This window comes from Podarcis melisellensis (genome assembly GCF_964234715.1).
Source record: "Podarcis melisellensis genome assembly, chromosome: 5".
In the NCBI taxonomy this organism is placed as follows: Eukaryota; Metazoa; Chordata; class Lepidosauria; order Squamata; family Lacertidae; genus Podarcis; species Podarcis melisellensis.
The window spans coordinates 55664760-55688895 of NC_138537.1; the positions used below are offsets into that span (position 1 = coordinate 55664760).

General features: G+C 41.7%; 1 protein-coding gene across 1 annotated transcript in view; it reads left to right on the top strand.

The window, feature by feature from the left end:
• Positions 1–24136, top strand: part of LHPP (phospholysine phosphohistidine inorganic pyrophosphate phosphatase) — a 107434-nt gene that overhangs the window by 17954 nt on the left and 65344 nt on the right. The window contains exons 3-6 of the mRNA XM_081912851.1: positions 1155–1308; positions 4378–4441; positions 5848–5940; positions 17371–17462. Coding sequence (XP_081768977.1) covers positions 1155–1308; positions 4378–4441; positions 5848–5940; positions 17371–17462 — 403 coding nt within the window. The remainder of the gene's footprint in view (positions 1–1154; positions 1309–4377; positions 4442–5847; positions 5941–17370; positions 17463–24136) is intronic.

The following is a 24136-nucleotide window of genomic DNA, read 5'->3' on the forward strand; positions in this document are numbered from 1 at the left end:
GGACCCCTGACCATTAGGTCCAGTCGCGGATGACTCTGGGGTTGCGGCGCTCATCTTGCTTTATTGGCCGAGGGTGCTGGTGTACAGCTTCCGGGTCATGTGGCCAGCATGACTAAGCTGCTTCTGGCGAACCAGAGCAGTGTACGGAAACGCCGTTTAGCTTCCCACTGGAGTGGTACCTATTTACTTGCACTTTGTGCTTTCAAACTGCTAGGTTGGCAGGAGCAGGGACCAAGCAACGGGACCTTCTGATGAGCAAGCCCTAGGCTCTGTGGTTTAACCCACAGCGCCACCTGCAGAATACACACTAGCAAAATCCAGAAAGATTGGCTGTGGATGGCAAGCTGCTGTTGATTTATAAGTTTTGATTGCTTGGGTTTTTCAAGTTCCTTTCCAGTGTTCTTCCATTGTGTTTTATGGTGTGCGCGCACACAGAAGTGGAATTGCCATGTGCAGTGCTTTAGTTCAGGAAGGTGATCAGTCATGCTGTCTTCCAGGATGTTCCATACCATTCTCTCCACCATGTTTTTCATTATTTCCTCTCAACAGTCAGTCAGCCACATTCACACAATGTGTATTAATACCACATTGAACAGTCAAAGAATTCTGTAGTTTGATAAGGGTGCTGAGAGTTGTTAGGAAGCCCCTTTTCACCTCACAGAGCTACAGTTTCCAGAATTCCATGTGAAGACGGATGAATTGAGAAGCCACTCTGAGACCAACTCTTGGCACCCTTAAAAAACTACAACTCCCACAATTCTTTGGGAGGAAGCCATGTTTTTGTTTTTAAGTGGCGTTGTAGTGCTTTATACGTATGGTGTGAGTGTGACCTTAGTTTACTCCTCATTGGTATGTTTGGTTGTTGTTTTCATCCATCATAGTTTTTTCCTAAACATTATTTTTTTGCTTCTGCAACCTTTGGAATCCTGTAAGCCTGCTGATATCTCCCTCTTGTGGCTTGGTTGTGCCATTTTGATTATTGTAGTTCTTGGTGTGTAGATCCTTGAATTCACTTTTGGTGTATCAGACAGAGTAGTTCAGCATCCCCCCCCCTAAAGAATAGTCAGAATAGCAGGGATAAGTCAATGAAAAGTTGAAGAAAGGGTAGCAAATATATGGCTTCCTGAAATAATTTGATTTTTTTTGCTCCTTAGATCTTATCCCAGAATTTGCTGATATTGATAGAGCAAACCCAAACTGTGTGGTGGTTGGTGATGCAGCAGACAACTTTTCTTACAAAAACCTTAATGCTGCCTTCCAAGTGCTCATTGGTTTGGAGAATCCAGTTCTGATATCTCTAGGAAGAGGGTAAGTTAATCCATTTATTTATAGTTCTCAGAAATATTGGGGATGCCAGAAATATATGTGTGCTGCTTGCTTATGGAGAATTATGCCACTATTGCACTGCTCTTTGCATTATCTTCTTAATAACTTCTTTCCCCATGGTTTTATCTGTTCTTGCTGCGTATTAGACATGTGTTTGCAAAGACTACCATGTATTCCGCCCCCCTCTAGCTCCCATTTTTAAAAGCACAGGAGAACAGCAACTGTCTCAGTAGCCTTTGGAACAACATGAAATCCGTTTTGCACCTAACACTGCCTAATTTTATTAAGGCTGCCTAACACTTGCTGCACACCATTTAGGATGTTTACAAGCTACAGGCTCTTGGGCTTCAACATCATTCCCAGCCCTTTATCTCCCTCTATCTCTTTGTTATGTTGCTTTGCTTAATATTCATCCTAAAGAAGTACTGATCCCTAAAAGCAATTCTCAAACAGCGTAACTGTTTTCAGTAGGGGTAATGTGCTTGTGGACTACTGTCCTTACCAACATTTTTGCAGCAGCATTTTTTTCACTAGTTGCAATTTCTGGACCATCTTCAAGGGCAGTCCTATGTAGGTTGCATTACAGTAATCCAGTTTGGAGTTTACCAGAGCATGAGTAACTATGGCCAGGCTATCCCATCCAGAAATAGCTGAAGCTGCTTAGAGGTGTTCCTAATCCTCAAGTCCACCTGGGCCTTGAGTGATAAAGATGGCTCCAGGAGCCCCACAAACAACACACCTCCTCCTCCTCCTTCATGGGAAATGTAACCCACTATGAACATACTAATTACACCTAACTCCAAACCCCCTGATGACAGCAGCCTCACATAGAAGTTAAATAACATGGGATGATCCCTCAAGAAAGCTTCCTTGGGAGCTGAGCACCAATCACCCTATGCTATCCTCTGAAATTGTCCTTGAAGGTAGGAGCAAAACCACTTTAAACCCATGCCTCCAACTCCCTCAGACAGTATCATGTTCATTGCTGTCCAAAGGCATGGTCAAGGTGAATCAACAGGCTTGCCCTCCCCCCTGCCCTTTTTCTGACAAAGGTCATCAATCAGAGCAACAAAAGCTGAGACTGCGTTGAAATGGGTCTAAAATGATAATCAGTTTTATACAAGCACTCTTGAAGCTGCTCTACCACCACCTTCTTGAGCACCTTGCTGGGAGCATGTACACACTGGGCACCTAGCAGCCCTGATTTAAGACTGTGCCTCTAACCCTGATTCTTTAGAGGATAACTCCCAGTGAACTTGGTAGGTCTTTCTTCTGAGTGGACCTGCTTTGATGTGGCTGATAGCTCCTTATATCCCATTGATCTCAATGTGGTGCGCCTTGATTCCCTAAGCATGATTACTTGGAAGAAAGCCCAAGTGAATTCAGTGCAGTTTACTAAATGGGTCAATGGTTGGAGCTTTTAATGCACTGGACAGTATTGGAGTGCATCCATTTTGTTTTATTCCTTGGAGCTGTCCCATAGGAGGCAGCTTTGATTTATTTCTAAACAGCTGTAAGGCTTTCTTAGAGTAGTCATGCAGGTAGTTCAATGGAGCTAAGTAGGGGTCTACTGTGATTGTTGACTTGCTCTGATAGTGTGTTTGTGTGTGTGTTGGGGAAGCAGACCAAGTCTTACTTGGAGTGAAGTAAATGTTGCAGAAATATGAAGTGTACAAGACCTTTGTAATTCAAACCTCCTCTTTAGGCTTGTAACATCTTCCATAAAGGAGATTGCTTTGTATGAGAAGGTGACATTAAATTTGCTTTGATTCAAAATTGAGCTTCTGTGGTAGCATCTAGCTGCAGCAGCAGTGCTTCTAGCAGCAGTTATTTGTTTTCATGTGGTATTTCTGTAGTAATTCTCTCTCTCTCTCTCTCTATATATATATATAAAACAGAAAAGTATAGAGTTCATTCCTTAAAAATTATTTTGAAGAAAGAAACTAACATTCTTTCAGCTAAAGTTTTGGTGTGCTCACTTAGAAACCCAGAGCATTAGACTTACTGGAGCAGAATGCTCTCCTTGTGAAACTGGAGTGATTTACATTTAGCATCTGTTTTGGGCCGAGAGTGGGAATTGGCTTTGTAATTTCTTCTGTCATGCCACTGTCAGAAAATTAAGCTGTTTACGCTAGACTATAGAAGGTTAATGGCTGTTCTAGCAAAGGTCAAGTGGTCATTTTAAAGAGAGGCTATGCTGAATAATCGAAAATGGCAGAAGGATAAAGCATAAAATCTTATCTGACTGCTCATCCTATACATTTCTGCTCTCTACCTATCTGTCTTGGGACTTGAAAGAAAACACTTGCCTTATCCTGATTGTCTCTTTTACTATTTCTGGAAAAGAAATATGCTAAATAAGATTCTGAATATTCACTAAAAGAAAGGCCCTGGCTTCATTCCTGAGCATAGTTTATTTGGAGTAAGTTCTACCTCAGCATTTCTAAAGAAACATGATTAAAATAATTGGTCAGCTTGGGTGGCAAACCCCCGACCACTTAATCTTGTGTTTTCTGGTTTGGCTAGTCAGTGAGCTTCTTCACTTACAATGGAAGAAGAAAGAGTGTTTAAGGTGTGTATGTACAGAAGGGAGTTCTGGCTTATTGCCACCATCTTGGTGGCATATACACCCATTTAGTAGTAGTAGTATTAGTAATAATAATAATAATAATAATAATAATAATAATAATAATAATGTCATAGGACTCAACTGGACAAGAGACCAGGTCTCCTGCTTCTCTCACATTTTTGTCAAATGCAACCATAGCGAACACACCAAATTAGTTCATGGAAGGTGAAGTTATCAGGGACTCTTGGTCAGGGTGTCTGTGTATTGTCTCCAGTACTGGAAGCGGTAAGCTTCTGAATGCCAGGTGCTGAGGAGCACACATGGGGGGGGGGGTGCCACTGTGCAAATGTGTTTCTTGCAGGCTTCCTTATAGGGAACAGGATGCTGGACTAGATGGGCCTTTGGTTTGATCCAGCGAAGCTATTTGTATGTTCTTAAGATCTAAAAATATTTGAATCTAATTTTAACCTTTTCATTTCCAGGCGTTATTATAAAGAAACAGATGGCTTAAAACTTGACGTTGGGGCATATATGAAGGCATTGGAGGTATTTTGCAGTTCAAAAGGATATGTTTATTGCAAGCATCGCACTGCACAACCACATTTGTTTGTATTGATCAGTATGTGAACACAAATCGGATGGAGGTTTCTTATATTAGAAGTTGCAAGTGGGTCTCTGTCTTTCCTGGGCCTTTTTTTTTTTTTTGGAAATAAAGGAGGAGAGGAAATATATTCAGCTGTAAGAACAATGCACAGCTCTCTCATTTACTTTGGAACCTTCTGCTCCATAAAGCTTAGGAGTTAATGCATTTCACAAACTGAGGGGCAGAGTTAAGAAGTGGTCAGGGAGGTGGCTCATCAGTTCTATATGTTAACAACTGACAAGGTTCTAAAACTTCCGAATGGGTTTTATGATCCCTAAAAATGCCAATATATGGATGGAAGACGGCATGCAAAGAGAGTGGTGTTGTGGGGGCCCATGTGCCATACTTGTTGGTCTTTATAGCAGCAGTCCATATCACATGTGAGCTGTGACAGTGCTTTAGCAAATAATGTAGCACAAAAGGTGGAGCCTGTTGCCTCCTCGAAGGTGGCTTGCCAAGCACATACCTCTTAATTTCCCCAAGATTTCAAGTGTTCATTTGGAAAGGTCTCTTTTGTTGCTGACCTTAATTTCCTTCAATTTTTGTATTATTTTGCTGTTGCTGAATTTATTATTGCTGTTGACCTGTATTGTTCTGAGCTGCCTTGAGAACGCTTGTATTGAAGCATTTATGCATATAAACGCATAAATAAATAAAATATCCTTAACCATAGCCTTTGACCTTAATTTACAAAAACGCGCAACACACTTGTGGTTAGAAACGTATTTGCCCTGTGATGATGCCACCTTGCTGTTGTCAGTGGTGGCCAGTGAAGAGAAATGGAAACAGGAGAACTCACTGTGATAATAATGCTCCCATCACAGGGCGAGTGTTCCTCCATAATTGTGAGGGAGAGGAACTCAAGGCAGTGTTCCCATGCTGCACATAGCATGCACTTGCATCTTTGAAAGATTAGGCTGCAAGTAGCTTGAAAGAAAAAGGCAGGCTATGTTAGTACTGTAGTGGTATGTCAGCTATGAGCCAAAGCATGAAGAGACTTGTTTCTATCAATTGCAGCATGCCTGTTATATGCTACTTTTTGTGATACCATTACATTCTTTTCAAGTAGCCCACAGAAACGCATAGCTTTTTTAAAAAACAAAAACAAAACAAACAAACCCAATTTCTGGATAGTTTCAAAGAACATGTCATGCTTATTACTAAAAAATATAGGTGTACATTGGAAAATTGCAAAATTATTTAGACATGACTATGATGATGATGATGATGATGTGCCTTATTTGTGTGTAAATCAATCAGACACCTTTGTTTTGAAAGTTAACCATGTTAATTTTGTTTTCTCATCTAGTATGCATGCGATATTCAAGCGGAGGTGGTGGGAAAGCCATCCAAAATGTTTTTCCAGTCAGCCTTGACAGAAATGGGCATTGAACCACACCAGGTAAGCTTTCTTGATTAATACCATCTGCGTTGGTTCTAGCAATACTTCCAGAGGGTGTTTTGGAAGGGAAAATATAATCAAACAGTCTACTTTCACAAAAGGTGGTATAACATGGGAGCTGCGAATTCACAAAGGACTTCTGCTCCTCTTCTGTGAAAAGAAAAATTGCATGGTTCCCATGTTAAATTGCTCACTCATGGAGATTACTCACATGAATTGGGTACTGTTTAGTTTCTTTTACTTTCCTTTACTCCCTCCACCCCACTTTTTAAAGGATGAGTTGGCCATACTGTATAGTATTTGCTTGAATACATTCATAGTGCAGAATGCAATTTTAAAAAATGACTTCTTATCTTTCCCAAATCTTGAGTGAGTTTTGACATTGTAGGATCCACTATCTCATGTCTGTCAGAGACCAGATTCCTTTTCATTGGGTAATGGAGGTGAGGATTCCTTTAAGTAAAGCTGGTGGCCATCATTACAACTATCACTTCCAACTATTTTCTCCCCCAAGCTTTCATACAATGCATTTCTCTACCAAAGCAGTCTTCAGTATTGTTTCACATTTAAAAGCAATTAAGTTCTTAAACATGTTTAAGACGATAATATTATACTGCTTTTCTTTTATGTGCCATAGCCTTTTAATTTGCTGTATCTTGTTATACAGAAGTTGGAGAAAAACATGCCCTGGCTCCACTTTAAGCCAGTGATATAAGTCCTCCTGCGACAGCACAAACTTTCACTTGGAAGGATTAAGAGTTATGAATTACAAGATGATAATACCATCCAGTGGTTTGGATGATATAAAGAAAAACAACAGCATGTGTTGTGTCTTAGAACCGAGAGCTGATGCTCTGACCCTGTATTTCATGCTTTGTTTGTTTTATCGTATTATAGAATATAGGCATTGAGAAGAAATAGTAAGTCATCGAGGCTCAGTTGTCTGTTGGATGATTGTCCCTTAAATAGATTTTAGAAGGGTGATGTTCATTCTAATTTTGAAAATATCAGACTTTGGAATTTTAAATCAAAGGAGCTTTTCCTTTTATATCACATTCCAAAGTTCTTCTTTTTTGAGTGTGTGTGCCTTCTGTGTCCATTCCCTGTTTATTCTCTCTTACATTCTAACATTCGAGAACACGTTGACCCCCTTTTATACACAGTTGTTATTGTTGTTGTTTAGTCGCATTTATGCACACACAGAGTCTTACAACTGATTGGCACTATGGTAGTGTGGCAAAACGGTTAGAGTGTTGGACTATGACCTGCGAAACCAGGGTTCGAATCCCCACTCAGCCATGAAGCTCAGTGGGTGACCTTGGGCCAGTCAGCGTCTCTTAACCTAACCTACCTCACAGGGTTGTGGTGAGGATGAAATGGGGAAGAGAAGGTACACCACCTTGAGATCCTTGAAAGATAAAGGTGGTCTATAAACTTAATAAATAGATATATAGTTCTTCCTTCTTCCTTGTCTGCTTCCCCACCAGCACCACACAGCTGTCTCTCGAACCATAGTGCTGATAGCTTCGCACAGTTCTATATGGAATATTCATAAATATTATATAACCCTTCAGCAACTGCACGGAGGTCATTTCAATACAAAGTCATTATTCTACTGCCAATACAACCTCAAAGCCTGCAGCCTGTGTTTCCCACAGTTGTCTGTGTGGCTTTTTTATACCAGTTGTTTATCTGATTTTGAAACTGCAGAAAGAGAGTTGTCTTGCCGATGTTCTGCACTTTCATTTGTTAATCTTATAGATAGATAGATAGATTCTTTATTGTCATTACACAAGTGCAACATTTCACAAGTGCAACGAAATTGGATGCCATCCCTTAAAAACAACAAAAGCAAAACAACAACAACAACCAAACAAACCACATTCCAGCCGCACCCACACCCACACCCATCAAACTCCCAGGTCACACTATCGAGTTACAGCATTCAAAAAGGCCACAGCTCTTGGGTAGAAACTATTTTTCAGTCTATTTGTCCTTGACTTGATGTTTCTATATCTCCTGCCAGAAGGCAGTAGTGCAAACAGACTGTATCCCGGGTGAGATGAATCCTGCAGGATGTTGTTTGCTTTCCTAAGACAACGGGAACCGTACAGTTCTTCCAAAGATGGGAGAGGATGACCAATAATCCTTTGGGCTGTGGTTATGACCTTCTGGAGCACCTTCCTCTCCCTAGCTGTACAACTGGAGAACCAAGCACAAATACAGTATGTGAGAATGCTCTCTATGGAGCCTCGGTAGAAGGACACCAGCAGTCTCTCACTCAGATTGTTCTTCTTTAAAAGTCTGAGGAAATAAATTCTCTGCTGGGCCTTCTTCACCAGAGCAGTGGTATTTGCGCTCCAAGTCATGCCCTGATCGATAGTCACTCCCAAAAACCTGAATTCCGCCACCCTCTCCACCCGTTCCCCGTTGATATACAAGGGTTGAATGTCCGCCTTTTTTTCCCTGTAATCCACCACCAATTCCTTGGTCTTAGCCGTATTAAGAGCCAGATTGTTCTCTCCACACCAATCACAAAGCCGCTCCACCTCGTCCCGATAGGCGGACTCATCCCCTCCTGAAATGAGCCCCACCACCGTAGTGTCATCAGCAAACTTGATGATTTTGTTGCTGGAATAGATGGCTGTACAGTCATACGTATAGAGAGTATAGAGCAGGGGACTCAACACACAACCCTGTGGTGAGCCAGTGTTAAGGCTAAGGGCTGTGGACATATGTGACCCTACTCTAACCCTCTGAGAACGTTCTGACAAAAAATCCAAAACCCAGAGACAGGTGGAGTTGGAGAGTCCAATCGCCTCTAGCTTGGACACCAGTCTATGGGGGAGGATAGTGTTAAAAGCAGAGCTAAAATCCACAAACAGCAGCCTCACATAACTCCCCGGCTGCTCCAGATAGGACAGAGCAGCATGGAGAGTGGTGGTGATAGCGTCTTCTGTGGATCTATTTGCCCTGTATGCAAACTGGTAGTTGTCAAAAGTTGATGGAAGACAGGAAATAATGTGACGGCGCACCAGTTTCTCAAAACACTTCATGATGATTGGAGTCAGTGCAACTGGTCTGTAGTCGTTCAAACTACTGATTGTGGATTTTTTGGGCAGAGGAACAATAGTTGACGACTTCAAGCAGGGTGAGACAATAGACTGGTGTAAGGACTTGTTGAAGATCTTAGTAAAGACCCTCGCCAGCTGATCCGCACAGCCCTTCAACACCTTTCCAGTGATGCCATCAGGTCCAGCAGCCTTCCTCGGATTCACCATCCTCAATACCTGTCTCACCTCATGCTCCTCTACAGTGAATGAGGGGCCCCTATGGGCTGGTGGCTGTAATACCGGCGTCTCAGGTGGCTCCTTCTCGAAGCGAGCAAAGAAGAGGTTAAGCTCCTCCGCCAGCAAAGGGTCACCGTCGACAGCACCAAGGTTAGGTTTGTAGTTGGTAATATGCTGAATCCCCTGCCACATCTGTCTTGTGTTGTTGCTCCTTAAATTATCCTCAATCCTCTGCCTATAATCCAGTTTTGCCCGTCGAATACCCCTCTTCAAGTTTGCTCTTGCCACACTATAAAGCTGCACCTCGCCCGACCTGAAAGCCCTGTTCCTTTCCCGCAACAGGCACTGGACCTCTCTATTCATCCAGGGTTTCTGATTGGGGTAAAACCGGATGGATTTATTTACTGTGACAGTGTCTGTGCAGTGATTGATATAGCACAGAACTGCCGCCGTGTGCTCCTCCAGGTCTGAACGATCGAAAATATCCCAATTGGTTCTCTCAAAACAGTCCTGCAGCTGGTGAATAGCACCTTCAGGCCAGATTTTAACAGTCCTTGATATTGTGGGAGCCCGTTTCCTGAGTGGAATATATGCTGGTACCAGGAACAGAGACATATGGTCGGACTGGCCCAAATGTGGCAGCTGTAAAGCCCTATAGCCGTGATTTACATTCGAATAAACTTTATCCAGTGTCTTGTCCCCTCTTGTGGGACATTTCACATGCTGATAGAGCGTTGGGAGCACTGTTTTAAGTTCAACATGGTTGAAGTCTCCCGCAATGATGTGCACAGCTTCAGGATACTTGTCTTGCTGGCTGCTGATAAGGCTCTGCAGGCATCCCAAAGCCAAGTTGGCATTGGCATCTGGTGGCACGTATTTTGCTCACTGCAACCATCATGTGCCTTAACATTGCCCAAATGGTGTGGCTTTGACCACAGTAAATGACAGTAGAGGAAATTATTCCTGTGATACAAAATCCTATAAGATCCTTCCCCACACAGGCAGACATATAAATGAAAGAAAGCTTTTTATGGCATTTAGTCATACTATTTTTTTTTTAAATGACTTTTTATCCCTTATTTTGCCAGGAGTTCCTGAAAATGCTGCTCTGTGACTTCTTTTTTCTTTTTAAAGAAAAGCAGTCTGTTAAAATCCTGATCCTGGATTTTAATCCTGATCTTCTTTCCTAGTTATCACGTAGCTAAGCTATATGTTTCACTTTTTGTAATCTTCCTTCACAAGTCAATCCTTAAAGCACTTTTAACTGTTTTTGCCACTCTTCCCCAAGCTCTTTCCAATTTGTTGCTATCTTTCTAGTAATGAGATGGCCAGGACCGAACACAGCATTCCACTTGTACTAATCCATTAATCCCAGTTTGAAGGGCCCAGTGAACCAAAAAAGAAAACAGAAAACACTGCCACTTATTTTTTAAAAAACACCACACACATATGATGAAAAGGTGGGCAGATTTTGAGGAAAAAGCTCACTGGACTTGTATCTGGTTGTTTTAAAAGGAAGCAACACAGGAACGACATAAACCCTATTCAGACACTCGGCCTCCTCAGGTGTAAACAAACATTGGGATAAATAGGAGGGGGGTTTGCCAAGCCCTGTCCCCTCCAGTATACCATCTGTATGTGATTCAGAGCCCTCAGTGTGTTTGAAGGCAAAGGTGTCTGAAGCAAGATGCTGCTATTTTGAACTCTGTAGTGCTATAGGAACATTAGCATTCAGACTGCTCAGTAGGGTAAGACTTGAGAAACCATTGCTGGTAGTGTTGTGCTTAGATTTCCATTGTCTTAACAAGGAGATGGCTCTTCCTTGTTGTGCTTGGCTTGTACTACCCAGAAAGATGTCTCAGTGCCTCACAGTGTTTGTTTCCATTTTTTTAATGGTTGACTGAGATGAAATTAATTAGGGACCAGCAACAAAATGTGCTCCCATTCAGAATTCCGACAGGAATGTATAGAAATACACATGGTATGTAAAAAGTAGATAGGGAAAAGTTTTTTCTCCCTCTCTTGTAATACCAGAACTAGTGGATGTCCAGTGATGCTGAATGCTGGAAGATTCAGGACATATAAAAGAAAGGTTATAAGGTATATAAACAATGGAACTTGCAGTGATGACCACCAACTTGGATGGCTTTAAAAGAGGATTAGACATATTCATGGAGGGATCAGATTCATGGAGGGACAGTAGATTCTATCTCCACTGTCAGAGATAGTGAATACCGGTTGTTTGAGGCTCAACTTACTTGTTGTGAAACAGACAGATGTGTTCTTTTCACCTGAGCAATGCATGTATTTTGTACACATCCCCCCACCCTACACATAGATTATCTTTCACACGCGAAGCAGCCACAAGCAATGGCTCAAGAATGCAGGTATAATCATTGTGATTTGGGGGGAAATAGCTGACAGTTTTATCTAGTACATCGAGCTTGTCTGTTCATGCATGCAAGGTTTGTTGCATGTGTTGGTATCGGCCTAGGATGATAAAATAGGGCCTAGCATGCTGACATTCACCTCATAAAATTGTTCAGGCCCATTTATGTATTGCACTTAAATATAAAATTAGCTGTATCATTAAATCATTATAAATTCCCATCTGTGCTTTATCAAACATTACAGTGGGCTCTCCCACACACACCTTTCTTCATTTTGCCACTGCAATGTCTTAAACCGTTTCACTGCGGCAGAGCTAGACAGTGGCTAAAGTTTGAATTTTTTGGAGTTGCTTTAATCAATAAAGTTATCACCAGTCATTTCCCTTGATAACTGCTTTGTAAAGAGAACCTGACTCTGCTTGCTACAGCTGAGATGTTTTCAACCTGCTCTTGGAATAGAAGGTACTCCCTAAAGTCCAATTTTCATTTTAACCTTTCCTCAATAGCCTAGAAAAAAACCAGATTGCTGGTATTACTTTAATAGAAAGGAAATTTAAACCTCTTAGAGGTAACCTGCCCCTTCTTATGATTCAATAATATGACAAAGAATAACACATCTTTAAAGGTTACTGAAATAGCCTAATTCATATGTTTTAGGACTGCTGTAACAGTGGGTGATTTTTACTGTATTACGCTAAAACCTAAATAATGTTAAGGTTCCAGTACTTTAATGCCATCATAAAATGGTCTATCTGAAGCAAATTGTCCTGCTCTAATGGGAGTTGCAATGGGTCACACAAGAGTGCATAAACTACTGGTAGTTGCAAATTCCTGATTCTGATAGTGCCAAATATAGGTATGAAATGGTGCATAAGAATGCATCCCTCGTTCCCATGGGTCCATGAGGCAACTTTCCCACCTTGTCCCAATGTCATTATGCTGCACTAAAAGCAAAAAGGCGATTTGCCTAGTTAGAAACCTCCGCTTGGTGCAGTGCATCCTGGATATCATTGAAAAACGGAAACAATCCACAAATGTGAGGCTGGTTGAAAACTTGAGAGTATGAATAGTGGCTTTATGTTTTCTCACTGAGCTGGAGTGCTGCATGCACACTGGTGGCATGGGAGTAAACTAGCATGGAAGGACAGGTAAACATCACTCTGGCCCTGCCTCACAGCTCTTCAGTCAGCAAGTGGTGTAGCCTCCTGTTTTGCCACCCTATTTTTGTCCAGGTACCTTAGCAGATACATCAAGAGCAATATTATTTTAAACCAATGACAACACACCTGAGCTGCTGCTTTCTCAATGGTAATAGAAGATTGGAAAGCTGGAATGATCTTGGACTCGTGCGTAGATAAACACACAGTAAATTGTTTTATACTGAGTCAGACCATTGGTTTATCTAGTTGTGAATGATGTACGCCAGGTGCAAGTAGAAGGTAGAACCAGGACTAATAGTAGATCTGGGTGAGTTCCATTAGACCAGCGAGGATTTCTGACTCCTAATCATTTAATAATGCAGCAACAAATAGGCTCCCCCTCCCCCAAAATTAAGGTCAATCCATCAAAGAAAGCTTGGGACGTGGGAACCAGAATTGGATTTATGCATTGGAATGATTGTGTGGCACATTCTGGTACTGTAAGCGAATTCCTGGGCTTGGTAAATGCTCACAACCACCCTGTTACTTCATTGTATGTCTGCCTTGCATAGCCAGTCTCTTGCCCTCCTAGAAATAAAGTTATGAAGCCAAATGCACTGGTACCCTTCAAAACAATTTCTGTGTAATGAGCCAGCCTGGCTGCTCCCACCTGTAACTGGCTTTAGCCAATGAGGGAAATTAGATACCGGTAAGTATCTTTGTGTTTAATGGGGTGGCCTACACTTTGGTTTAGGATTGGCACTGAGGAAAAACTAGGATATTGCGCCTTTAACAGCTGTGTGGCAGACAGAAGTTCAACATGCTCAGCCTTTTCTAGTACAGTGGTACCTCGGGTTAAGTACTTAATTCGTTCCGGAGGTCCGTTCTTAACCTGAAACTAATCTTAACCTGAAGCACCACTTTAGCTAATGGGGCCTCCCACTGCTGCCGCACTATTTCTGTTCTCATCCTGAAGCAAAGTTCTTAACCTGAGGTAATATTTCTGGGTTAGTGGAGTCTGTAACCTGAAGCGTATGTGACCCGAGGTGCCACTGTCTAGAAATAGAGTTATGGGAAATGCTTCACCATGACAGTACTGTGTAATTTTGTGTTATGCCAGATTCACATGACAACTGTGTTATATTACACCATACCCCAACGGCAGCCATTTTGTGACAGCACACTCTCAAAATTTGAAATGTTCCTAGTGGTTTAAAAATGGCAACCTTTGTTCTGCCAGACAGATAAAACTCCAGGTAGATAGAACTCCAAATAGATAGAATCATCCCCCCCCCCCCCGGCCGCAAAAAAATAATGCCACAGGTACTAAGCCTTGCAAATGAAAAGGCAGGAGGGGCTTTATTGAGTATTCATTCCTGAACTTTGATTATTAACCATTGCTGATTTGGCCTTTTTTAAGTGTGCGAGATGATTGACAGTTGCTGCCACTTTTCTCCCTGCTACATTTAAGAGATTAGGTTGTGACAGAATGCCTGATTCAAGGCCGCTAGTAAGTTTTACGAATAAGCAGAGTTTGGGACTCTTTGCTCTTTGGCCATACTAGTCCATATTATTTGGACCTCTTATATACATCCTCATCTTCTGGTGATCATTCTCATGCTTTCCAAAGTGAGTATTCCAATATTGGCTTTCCACAGCTCGTTGGTCCACTGGTCACAAGAAAACAAGGATATGTGTACTGCAATTTTATAACAGCCACTATCTCAAGGAAAACACCCATCTATGGTTGTCTTCCTTTTGTGACACATCTCTTATTTCTGTAGCCTTCAATGTCATTTTGCCTCTTGTGGCACCTTCTAAATCTATAATAGGAATTTTAGTTAATTTTAAAAGATTTCCTCATGCTAATTGAACAAAATAACTGTGCTCCCTGTGTAAAATCTGCGGACAAACTGGAGATCTTTTAATTCTGGCCTTCAGCAGGCATGTGACCTTTCAGTTTTATCTCTCCCCCCCCCCCAATCCCTCTCTGCCTGTCCCCCCTCCCACCTTAGTATATTGCAGTCAGAAAGGAAGTTAAACCTAGGTTTGACAGGTAGAGTTTTTTATTTCCCTTGACAGTGCACCTCTTGACCTCTATCTTCTTGCCAATGATTTTTTAAATCCTAAATGATTTGGGAATAATTGCTCCTCCTTTAGTGATTATTGCCCTTCACCGATAGTAAATCTGTGAAATCCCAGGGGGCTGGAGTACATTTTTGTATGCGTATGCCACAAGCTGGCCTGGATAGGCACTGCTGCTCATGTGCAGCTGCACTTTCAATGTGGATGGTCTTCTCGCATGAAAACTTCTCTTTAGAGACAGAGAGGAATACTTCACCAGTAATCAAATGCCCCAGTTAATTGCAGCAAGGGATTTGATCCTTTTTAGGCCCCTCATTTTGCAGGCATCTTCCTTGGAGCTTTATAAACCACTGGAAAACTATGTTTCCTTAAACATTTGATAGCAAACAGAACAACTGCCTAGGCATAGGCTCCTGCTTTAGTGGAAGGGAACGTGGCCCTGACCTGGAGCTGAGCAAGTCACGCAATTGTTTCCAAAATCCAATAAATTTGAAATTTCCATTTTGAAACAACAACCACATTTGAACACTCAGTTGTTAAATCGAGATTCCTACTTATGCTACTGAATTATGCAGCTTTCTATGAAATCTGCATAAAAATTGTAGTGGAGACAAGAACACTAACAGCTGCTGCCACTTCATTCTTGCCTACTGCTGTTGGTTCCAGTTGCTGCTTAATTACTTTGATCCCTACTAGTAAGAAGTAATTATAAAAATAGGATTGTGTGATCATAGGTATCCAACTCCCCAGCTGAGCAATGAGTTCTGGAGCCAATGTAAAATGCAGCCAAAGTCCCTCATTTGGGGACTTTAGTTACATGTAGCTAGGCCTGGAATTAGATCCATTGCCCCTAACTTTCACATAAATGCCAAATAATATACTATTATGAGTTTGTGGGTGCCAGACCACTCCAATTAATCCCTGGACCTAGCAAGTGTTAGAATTTAATCACAGCTTGGGGTGTAAAGATGGTGCCAGGCCTCTTTAATTCCTGGATCCAGCAATTATTAAAATCTACTGGTAATCAAGCCAAGATAGCTTCCTGCAAGATGATAGCCTGAGTCAGGCTTCTTGCCAATGATTTTTTAAATCCTAAATGATTTGGGAATAATGCCCCTTCTTTATGATAGAACTGACAGCAGATCATGGTACTTGTTCTATCATTTGGTATGACTGGAATGCAGGGCTTGAAAGAAAACGAGCATTAAAAATTCAATGTTTGTGTCAGTAAGTTGAATTGTCTCCTCACCTTTCTACATGACATAATTCCAGAAAATCTGATACTGGATCCTAATCATTTGTAATATATTCTCAAATCTGTTTTAGAATAGGCATATTTTGAGGAAGCCAGCATAGTGATCAACTTCTGTGATGGTATATTACGATAGCCTTTTGATATGGCAGTGAGCAGTGTTTTTCCCCAGGAGGTACTCAAGGGTACACAGTACCAGCAGCTCTTTTTGATGTTGTTAAAAAGTGTGGCACCTACTGTAACAACTTCATTGTGAGTACCTGCACCTCTTTTTCTAGAAAAAAAGCACTGGATGTGATGGAAAGAGACCTGGATGACATGTCAGCTTAGAATGGTACCAGAACAGCTGGAACAGCAACTGATTCTATGCATTATCGAATTGGGCAGGGGCAGGACACAGAGAGCTGGATTAGGGACAGCTCATCTATGCATACTAAGGCATTTTGATCATCATGCAGTTAGCAACCGGCTCTTATGATAGCATGACAAATCTGCCTGCTCTGTCTCACACATGATGCAACAGTAGCTGTACTTCATCCACTGCTGTACAGATGTTTTCAAGGGAGAAGTGTTGAGTATTGTTTTTCACATAAAATGAAACCTGCTAAACTTGAATATCATGATCAGAGGAAGTCTTCATCAAACAGTTTGATGGGCTTTGCAAAATCTAGAGTGACATTTTCCCCACCCCCTTAACATTTAGTTATATTTTAAAAACAAATAACAGGAACCATCACCAAGAGAGACACTGTCAGTCATGATACATTTTCTGTTCCCCTAAAGCCCACCACTCTGTAACTAACTCCGCAACCAACTCAGCAATATGCAATTAATTGCCACTGCATAGTGAGCAATATTTCTCTATTAGGTAGCAATGGAAAGCACGCAGTACTATTGGTATAGATAGATCTAGGCCGACAGGCTATGGTTACAATGAAATAAAGCTGTGCCATTTAACCACTTAGTAACTGAAAGATACGATGGGAACGTCTTGAAATGTTAGCATACCATTGCATTGTCTCAAAAGCATGTTGACTTCTCTGATGGTTTTCAAATTGCCTGGATGTATAGTGCTTGCCTCATAGGTAGAGGATGAATTATATTCAAGGTGAGCTGACTTTTAATCAATACGGTGACAATATTATCTTGTTTAATTTGTATGATGGCTGTATTAAACATCAAATCAAGCAGTTTATTATGTCAAGGAAGATGAAGTATGACAGGAATCAAATGCACTTGACACCACTTTTGTCTGTATTTCATTGCTGTGACAGGCCATCATGATTGGGGATGATATTGTAAATGATGTTGGAGGTGCCCAGCATTGCGGTATGAGAGCTCTACAAGTACGGACTGGAAAGTACAGGTCAGTGCACATTAAATATGCATTACCTTCTATGCAGATGATGATGGAAACACAGGATATAACAGTGGCTTGTGATTTACATTCTCTGACTCAATCCCTGTCTTTATGAAGCTATGGTATGCTTTTAATGCATGGATTTACAATAGGAGAAGAAATAGGTCATTTTGTGAAATAGGATGTTGAAATGCATCATCTGCCAGGTCTCATTTTGGATTGGAGTTCGCACAAAGTCCACATTCTTACCATTGAGCCATGTGCCATCTTAATACTTTAGAACACAAACATCTACAGCCAAAATCTCTTTTGACTGTAAAGGTTTTTCAACATCCATTTGAAAGAATGTGACAATATAGGAAGCTGCTTTAGGCTGAGTTAAACCATTGGTCCTTCTGCACTGATTGGCAGCGGATCACTAGGGTATCATACTGGGTTATCTCCTAGCCCTACCTGGAGATTCTGGGAATTGAACCTGGAACCTGTTGCATGCAAAGTATATCCTTGACCACTGATTCTGTTCTGCAAATGCTGCTTCCTTATCTTCCTGAAAACATGGAGTTAAGAGCCTTCAGTTTTTCATCTAACATGTTTTGCCCTTCAGTACTGGTCAAAACCCAGATTCCACAGCTGTAACATCACACTTTTCAGCTGGGAACCATCTAATTCATACTACAAATATGTAGAGATTGTAAAAATGTTTAAAAAAATAAAGTGTGATATGTGAGATTCTGGGCATGAACTTTGTTTGCCTTCATCAAAAGTGATAACAGCTTACTCAAGACAACTTGTAGCTAGCTTCTTTTCAGTCCTTGTTCCCCATTATTTCCTATGAAAACCTAAACAATTCAACCAAATTCTAATTGCTTCTGTGCAGAGGCCACCCATATTGCACCTATAAAGCTCTACAATAATAATGAATGTGATCTAAGGGAAGCCATCAGATTGTGATAGGACAAGAGTTAGATTCCTTCTTCCTCGCAAAGTGTCATTAGTGACATGAAAAACACACTGTCATTGTAGCCCTGCACTTTGGAATATTGCTAGCTCTTCTCTGTGGCAAGTTAAGAAGTCCCTGCCGTGACTTCCCAAGCAGATTGGAAAGTAAAAACACCTTCGTACTATAGTTCCTTGCATTTTTGAAGGGCTGTAGCTCAGTGGTAGATTATCTGCCTTGGATGCAGAAGGTCCCAGGTTCAATCCCCAACATTTCCTGGTAGGGCTGAAACCCTGGGGAGCCACTGCCAGCCAGTGTAGACAGTACTGAGCTAGATGGACCATTGAGGTCTGAAAAAGCCAGCTTCATACCCATATATGTACTTTAGTGCGCTAACATTGGGCTTTGTGCATCCATACAATGGCTAGGTACAAGGGGCCTAGTGCAGAGCTTTGCATGTACATTGGGCTCTTAAGACCTTTTGTGCAAATTGTATCTCCTTTCACCACTTGGCAAGCAGCTCTGTGATGCAAGGTAGTATGCAAAGCAACAGGAGAAGATGCCATTGAGACTAACAGAAAGGAAGCCCAGGTGTGTATGTGGAAGTGTCTTTGCACATCTAAGAAATGCTCTGAATCTCAGATAATGTGTAAAAGGAGACATGGGGAATAGTTGTTTTTAAGAGTGACAGTACATAAAAAGCCCTATAAAGAATCCCTAGGGACTTTAGAATATAACATAAAGGAAAGCCTAGATGGAAATGAAACACAAGAAATTCATTTTGATGGTTTACACTATTTGAAATCCCAGCTGATATATTTTGTGTTGCTTTCACTGTTTTAAGAGTATGATTGCTCACAGAATGTGCGTTTCAGATAGAGATGAGTGTACTACATCCTAGTGCCCTTAGATGGTGCCATTAGTACATTTACTGCAGCTTTGACCAACGTTCTTCCCTAGAGGCTCTAAGCAGCAGTTGCCAAATCACAGTAAAACTTGAAAGCTTTGTTAACAGCTGCCAGTACAATGGCATTTTCCAGGTACCTTACTGATCAAAGGTTTCCAACTTTCTAAGCTGTCAGGTAAGTTTGTCCCATGAAATTCTTTACAAATCCATGCTTGGATTGCCTGAAAAGCTTTCCTTCCATTTCTTACAAAAGACTGGAGAATGAGCTGATCAAAGCACACACACAGGCCCAAACCTGGTTGAAAACAATGTACATTACATTGAAACATTACATCCCACCAGCCCAGCCCAGCCAGCATGTAAATGGGAAGCAGTTTTTCTTTAGATTGGAATGTACAGCTTATTTTAAGCAAAGTATAATTTGTCAACAGACATGGAGATCCATGCTTTTTTGACAGCCAAGTGTTCATAGTATGGCACGTACTGCCACGGCTACAAGAATGGCCATGTATGGCCATAAAGCCTTTTTCAAAGAGGAGGACTGGGGAAGTTCTGAGTGTTTCATTTGGCCTGCAACTCTTAATGGGTTCATTCTGTTAACCTTACACTTCTAAATTTAAAATGTCTTGTAGACTATGCTGTACTGGCCTGCCCCTATGAGGTATGTAACAGTTACCTCCGTGCAAGAGTGATGCCAAGATCCTTCCCATCAATTATGCAGTACATATTACTATTCCAATACTTTGTTACTTGAGAACCCATTACAGTAAGAGGCATTTGCAACTGTCTTCCCAAATTGGGAAGGGCTGCACAATGGATTGGGTGTGTCGTTTTGTGCAGGTGAGGAGTCTCTGGTTTCTTCTTTGCAGGTATTGTAATTGAAATATTAAATCCTGGTTGAACCGAGGCTCTTTCTTGGCTAGCATCACTTTGGTTGAGCACAGTTGTTGAGGTTCACAAGATACCAAGAGGTTATAAAATGTTCAGCTGTTTTTGGCAGATGTGAGGAGGAGACTCACAGTACTGTTTGGAGCACAACAGATTGAAATACTCAAGCAGGCTGAATCAAATAGCACCAGGGGGTGGAAAGAGACCAACCTAGTCACATAGGCTTGACGTGTTCTGCTAGGAGTCTTAAGTTTTCCCTTGGCATTCATTCCCCTACATGCTAGGTGACTGTGGACAGAAGGCGGCCGTGTTTTCCCTCCAGCTTATAAAACAGAACCATTCTGTTCAGGAGAGTGGAAACAAAATGAGTAGGCTGTCCTGTGTTATTCTCACCCTGATCTTGATTTAAGCACTTCCTGGCTAGCATACAACATAGGAGTATAAATTGTTGGGTTTTGTTTTAAATGTGTTCTTGCTCTCAATGACAGTTCTGTAATATCTGGTCAATAAAACACTATTTTGAAGAGCCTGGGGTTTTCACATCATGGTACAAATTGACAAATCGGTTCTATGGCAATAATGTAGAAGTTAAATTCGCTGGTTTTAATGGTTGCTTTCATTCTGAGAGTAGCTACAACAGCTGGTTATCCATTAAAGCCTCATGGTACTTGTACAGAAATAATGGGGGGAAAGCTTCAGAGACGACTATCCAGTGGGATGATGCTAGTTTACAAAATGAAGAACTACTTCTGGAATTTTTGTTTATAATAGAGATTTAAACTCCACTTTAAAAATTCATTTAAAATCCATTCAAAATCCACTTTAATCCCCCTTTTCCTACTAGCACCAAACTTAAGGTGACATACATGTGACTTAGTATTAATGGACTGGGCTCCCATCAAGGGCCTATCAACACTATGTATTATTTGGACTTCCTTAAGCTTTTATGTAATTGCCTGTGGATATTTAGCAATTTCTTAGAAATCAGGTAGATTACTTAATTGCATGGTTAACTGTTACGAAGGACAGGCATTATTGCATGTGCTAAAAGATACAGTGTAAATTCTTTTAAGGGAAAACTTGGGAATTGTTTGGTTTGTGTCACTCACTTATTGTTGAGTTCTGTGCGGACTTGCGAGACTAGGCAAATTTCGAGAGCCACTTTAGTTTATTCAGGTTGCCTGTCAAGCCAATTTATATTTCTCCTTTCCCTGCCAATGCATTATTCATGAAGCAATGTGGGTGACTGGACTGAATCCCTGAAAAGAATGGCATTCTGTGCAGGCCTCTCCAAAATTTCCTACAGAGTGCCTGTGCTCTCCTGCACAGTATAATCTGTGAGGACAAACCTGCCTCCATTTTGAAGTCAAGCAACACATTGCTGAATTTCTGTGTTCGGTCCCAACATTCTGTCTCCTGTTCTCTCTGCTGCAGGTTTTAGAACAGGGTGGGATAAGGGTTTTTTTTGTCTGTGCTAATGCCAACCTTGCAGTAGCAAAACCCTGCTGTAGAATAGCCATGGTAGTTACCCAAACATTTCAGTGTTTTCTTCTGCTCACATGGCTTGCGGTATGATCAATTATTTGCTAGCTCATCACTTAGAAGCCCCACTGAATATCTTTCCAAAAAGTAACAGAGAGTAGTGTCTTAAAGAAGCTGGTGGGGCTGCTGAAATGTGCTTCACAAGCATTAGCATTGGAGACAGCTGTGCAATTGTGGTTTCACTAGTGATTTCCTTCCTTTAGACTGTGGTTCCTCCTTCTGCTTTGCATGCTTCATGTGGAAACTGCCGTAGCTTTTCCTGGACACCATGCAGAGAGAGGCTAAAAATTAGATCTGTTTGTTCTGTGATTAAATCAAAGTAAAAGCATTATATCCTGGCAGTGAAATTGTTGAATTAGTATCTCCAACCAACTCCATTTAAATTAGAAATGTTTAACTAGTGTTTTTACCCAAGGCTGTAGTAACTGCATACCAGACCCTTGGAACATCTTGTGACTTAAGATGCAGTAGTGTGGTCCAGAATAACGAAGATGGCTTCTCTACAGTAGCCTAGTTCCAGTGGGTCTTCTTATTGCCTCCTTGAACCCAGAAGTATTGCACAATGACTTGATCTCCCAGCAGCCTTCATTACGGTTGACCAGGCTTCCTCAACCTCAGCCCTTCAGATGTTTTGAGACTACAGTTCCCATCATCCCTGACCACTGGTCCTGCTAGCTAGGGATCATGGGAGTTATAGGCCAAAAACATCTCCAGGGCCAAGGTTGAGGAAGCCTGCTGTTGACCACAGTATTCTCCTGAAGAGGCTCTGTGGTTTGGAAGACCATATTACAGTGTTTCCACTCCTATCTGCAGGACCACTACCTGGGAATAGTATTGGGGGGCTTCTGCTGGACCTCTTGGCTGGATGAGAGCCAATAAACTGAGACTGAATCATGGTAAAATAGAGGTGGTTGGTGGCAACCTTGACCTGTACTTTGGAAGGCAGCACTCTCTCAGGAAGAAGAGGGTTCATAGCTTGTGGGTGCTCCTGAAGCCAACACCAGCTTGTTTGACAGCTGTGACCATTTATAGACTGGGTGAACCTGGCCATGGATATCGAAACACAATCCACAAAATTACCCTTTGAAGCTCTAAATGGCTTGGGGCCAGGTACCTTAAGGACCACAGCTCTTCCACGTGTACCTGGCCACAGGCACCAAGTTGCCCCCAAGATTGAGGGGCCCTGATGTGTGTTGCCCATGTGTGCGACGTCACAACGTCTGGAGAAGGCAGAGTGCTCTGGAGGAGCCAGCCACTAAAGCTGCGCTGCACTCTGCTCTGCGCTTGGCCTCCTCCACCCCCTCAACATTGTGGGGGCTCGGCCCCCTTCTAACAAATATTGAGAGGGCCGAAGGCACCTCATTCCCCTGGAATTGGTGTACCTGCACCTGCCTAATATACAATCTTCCTCATTGGCTGTTCTTCCGGTTTCGTCATCATTGGAGGTAAGACAGCTGATGACTGGAGAATAGGCTTTTCAGTTGTAGCATGCTGATTTTAGAATCTTCTTCTCCAAGGAGATGCACCTAGCTCTGAGCTGTGCTTTCTTTTTGGCAGTAAGTGAAAATCGTTTTATTTGCCCAAGCCTTTTAGAGCTGTGACGGGGAACATGTGGCCTTCCAGATATTGTTGGACTCTGGCTCCCATCAGCCCCAGTCAGCATGGTCAATGGTGAAGGCAATTGGGAACTGTAGTGCAGCAACATCTAGAGGACCACAGGTTTCCCACCCATCTTGGAGTTTGTTTTCCCTACTGCAACTAAACTATTCAGGTTTTATTGTCTTATTGATATTGTCTCTGCTGATTTTTATCGGCTTTATGTAAGCCACTCTGGGAGCCATGCCAGCTGGAGCAGTGTAAGAATACTTAAAATAAATAACTATTTGAAAAGCCCTCCAGCTACACATTGTTATAGCCCTAAATGCTTTAAGTGCTCTAAATCTATTCAGCTAGCAGACTTGCTACTGCATGGACCCTACTGGGGTGACCATGTGTCTGCAGCTGGCTACCCTTGACTAGGGAGAAGACATAATATTACTTCTTGGGTCTAAACTACATTTTCTGTAAACTGCCCAGAGGACTTTGGGTCATGGGCAAACTAGAAATGACAATGAATGAATGAGTATATAGATTATATTAAGTAGTGACTAAGTATTCCTATTTAGTTCTCAGTGTGTTCAGTATTAAATTATTCCATGGCTTCTTTTGTGGTAGTCGTCGTCAGATCTCTCTGAACTCAGTTTCCCTTTCGCCACTGAGTAGTCTGAACAATGGTATTTACTTTACTCTTGTGTGAAGTTGACTTGTTTCCAACCGGTACATGATGCAAAGTGTTTCTTCTTTTACTGAACATAATGCCTCCATTTGCGAGGGAGGGACGACTCTGTCCCATGCTTTTCTGAATTC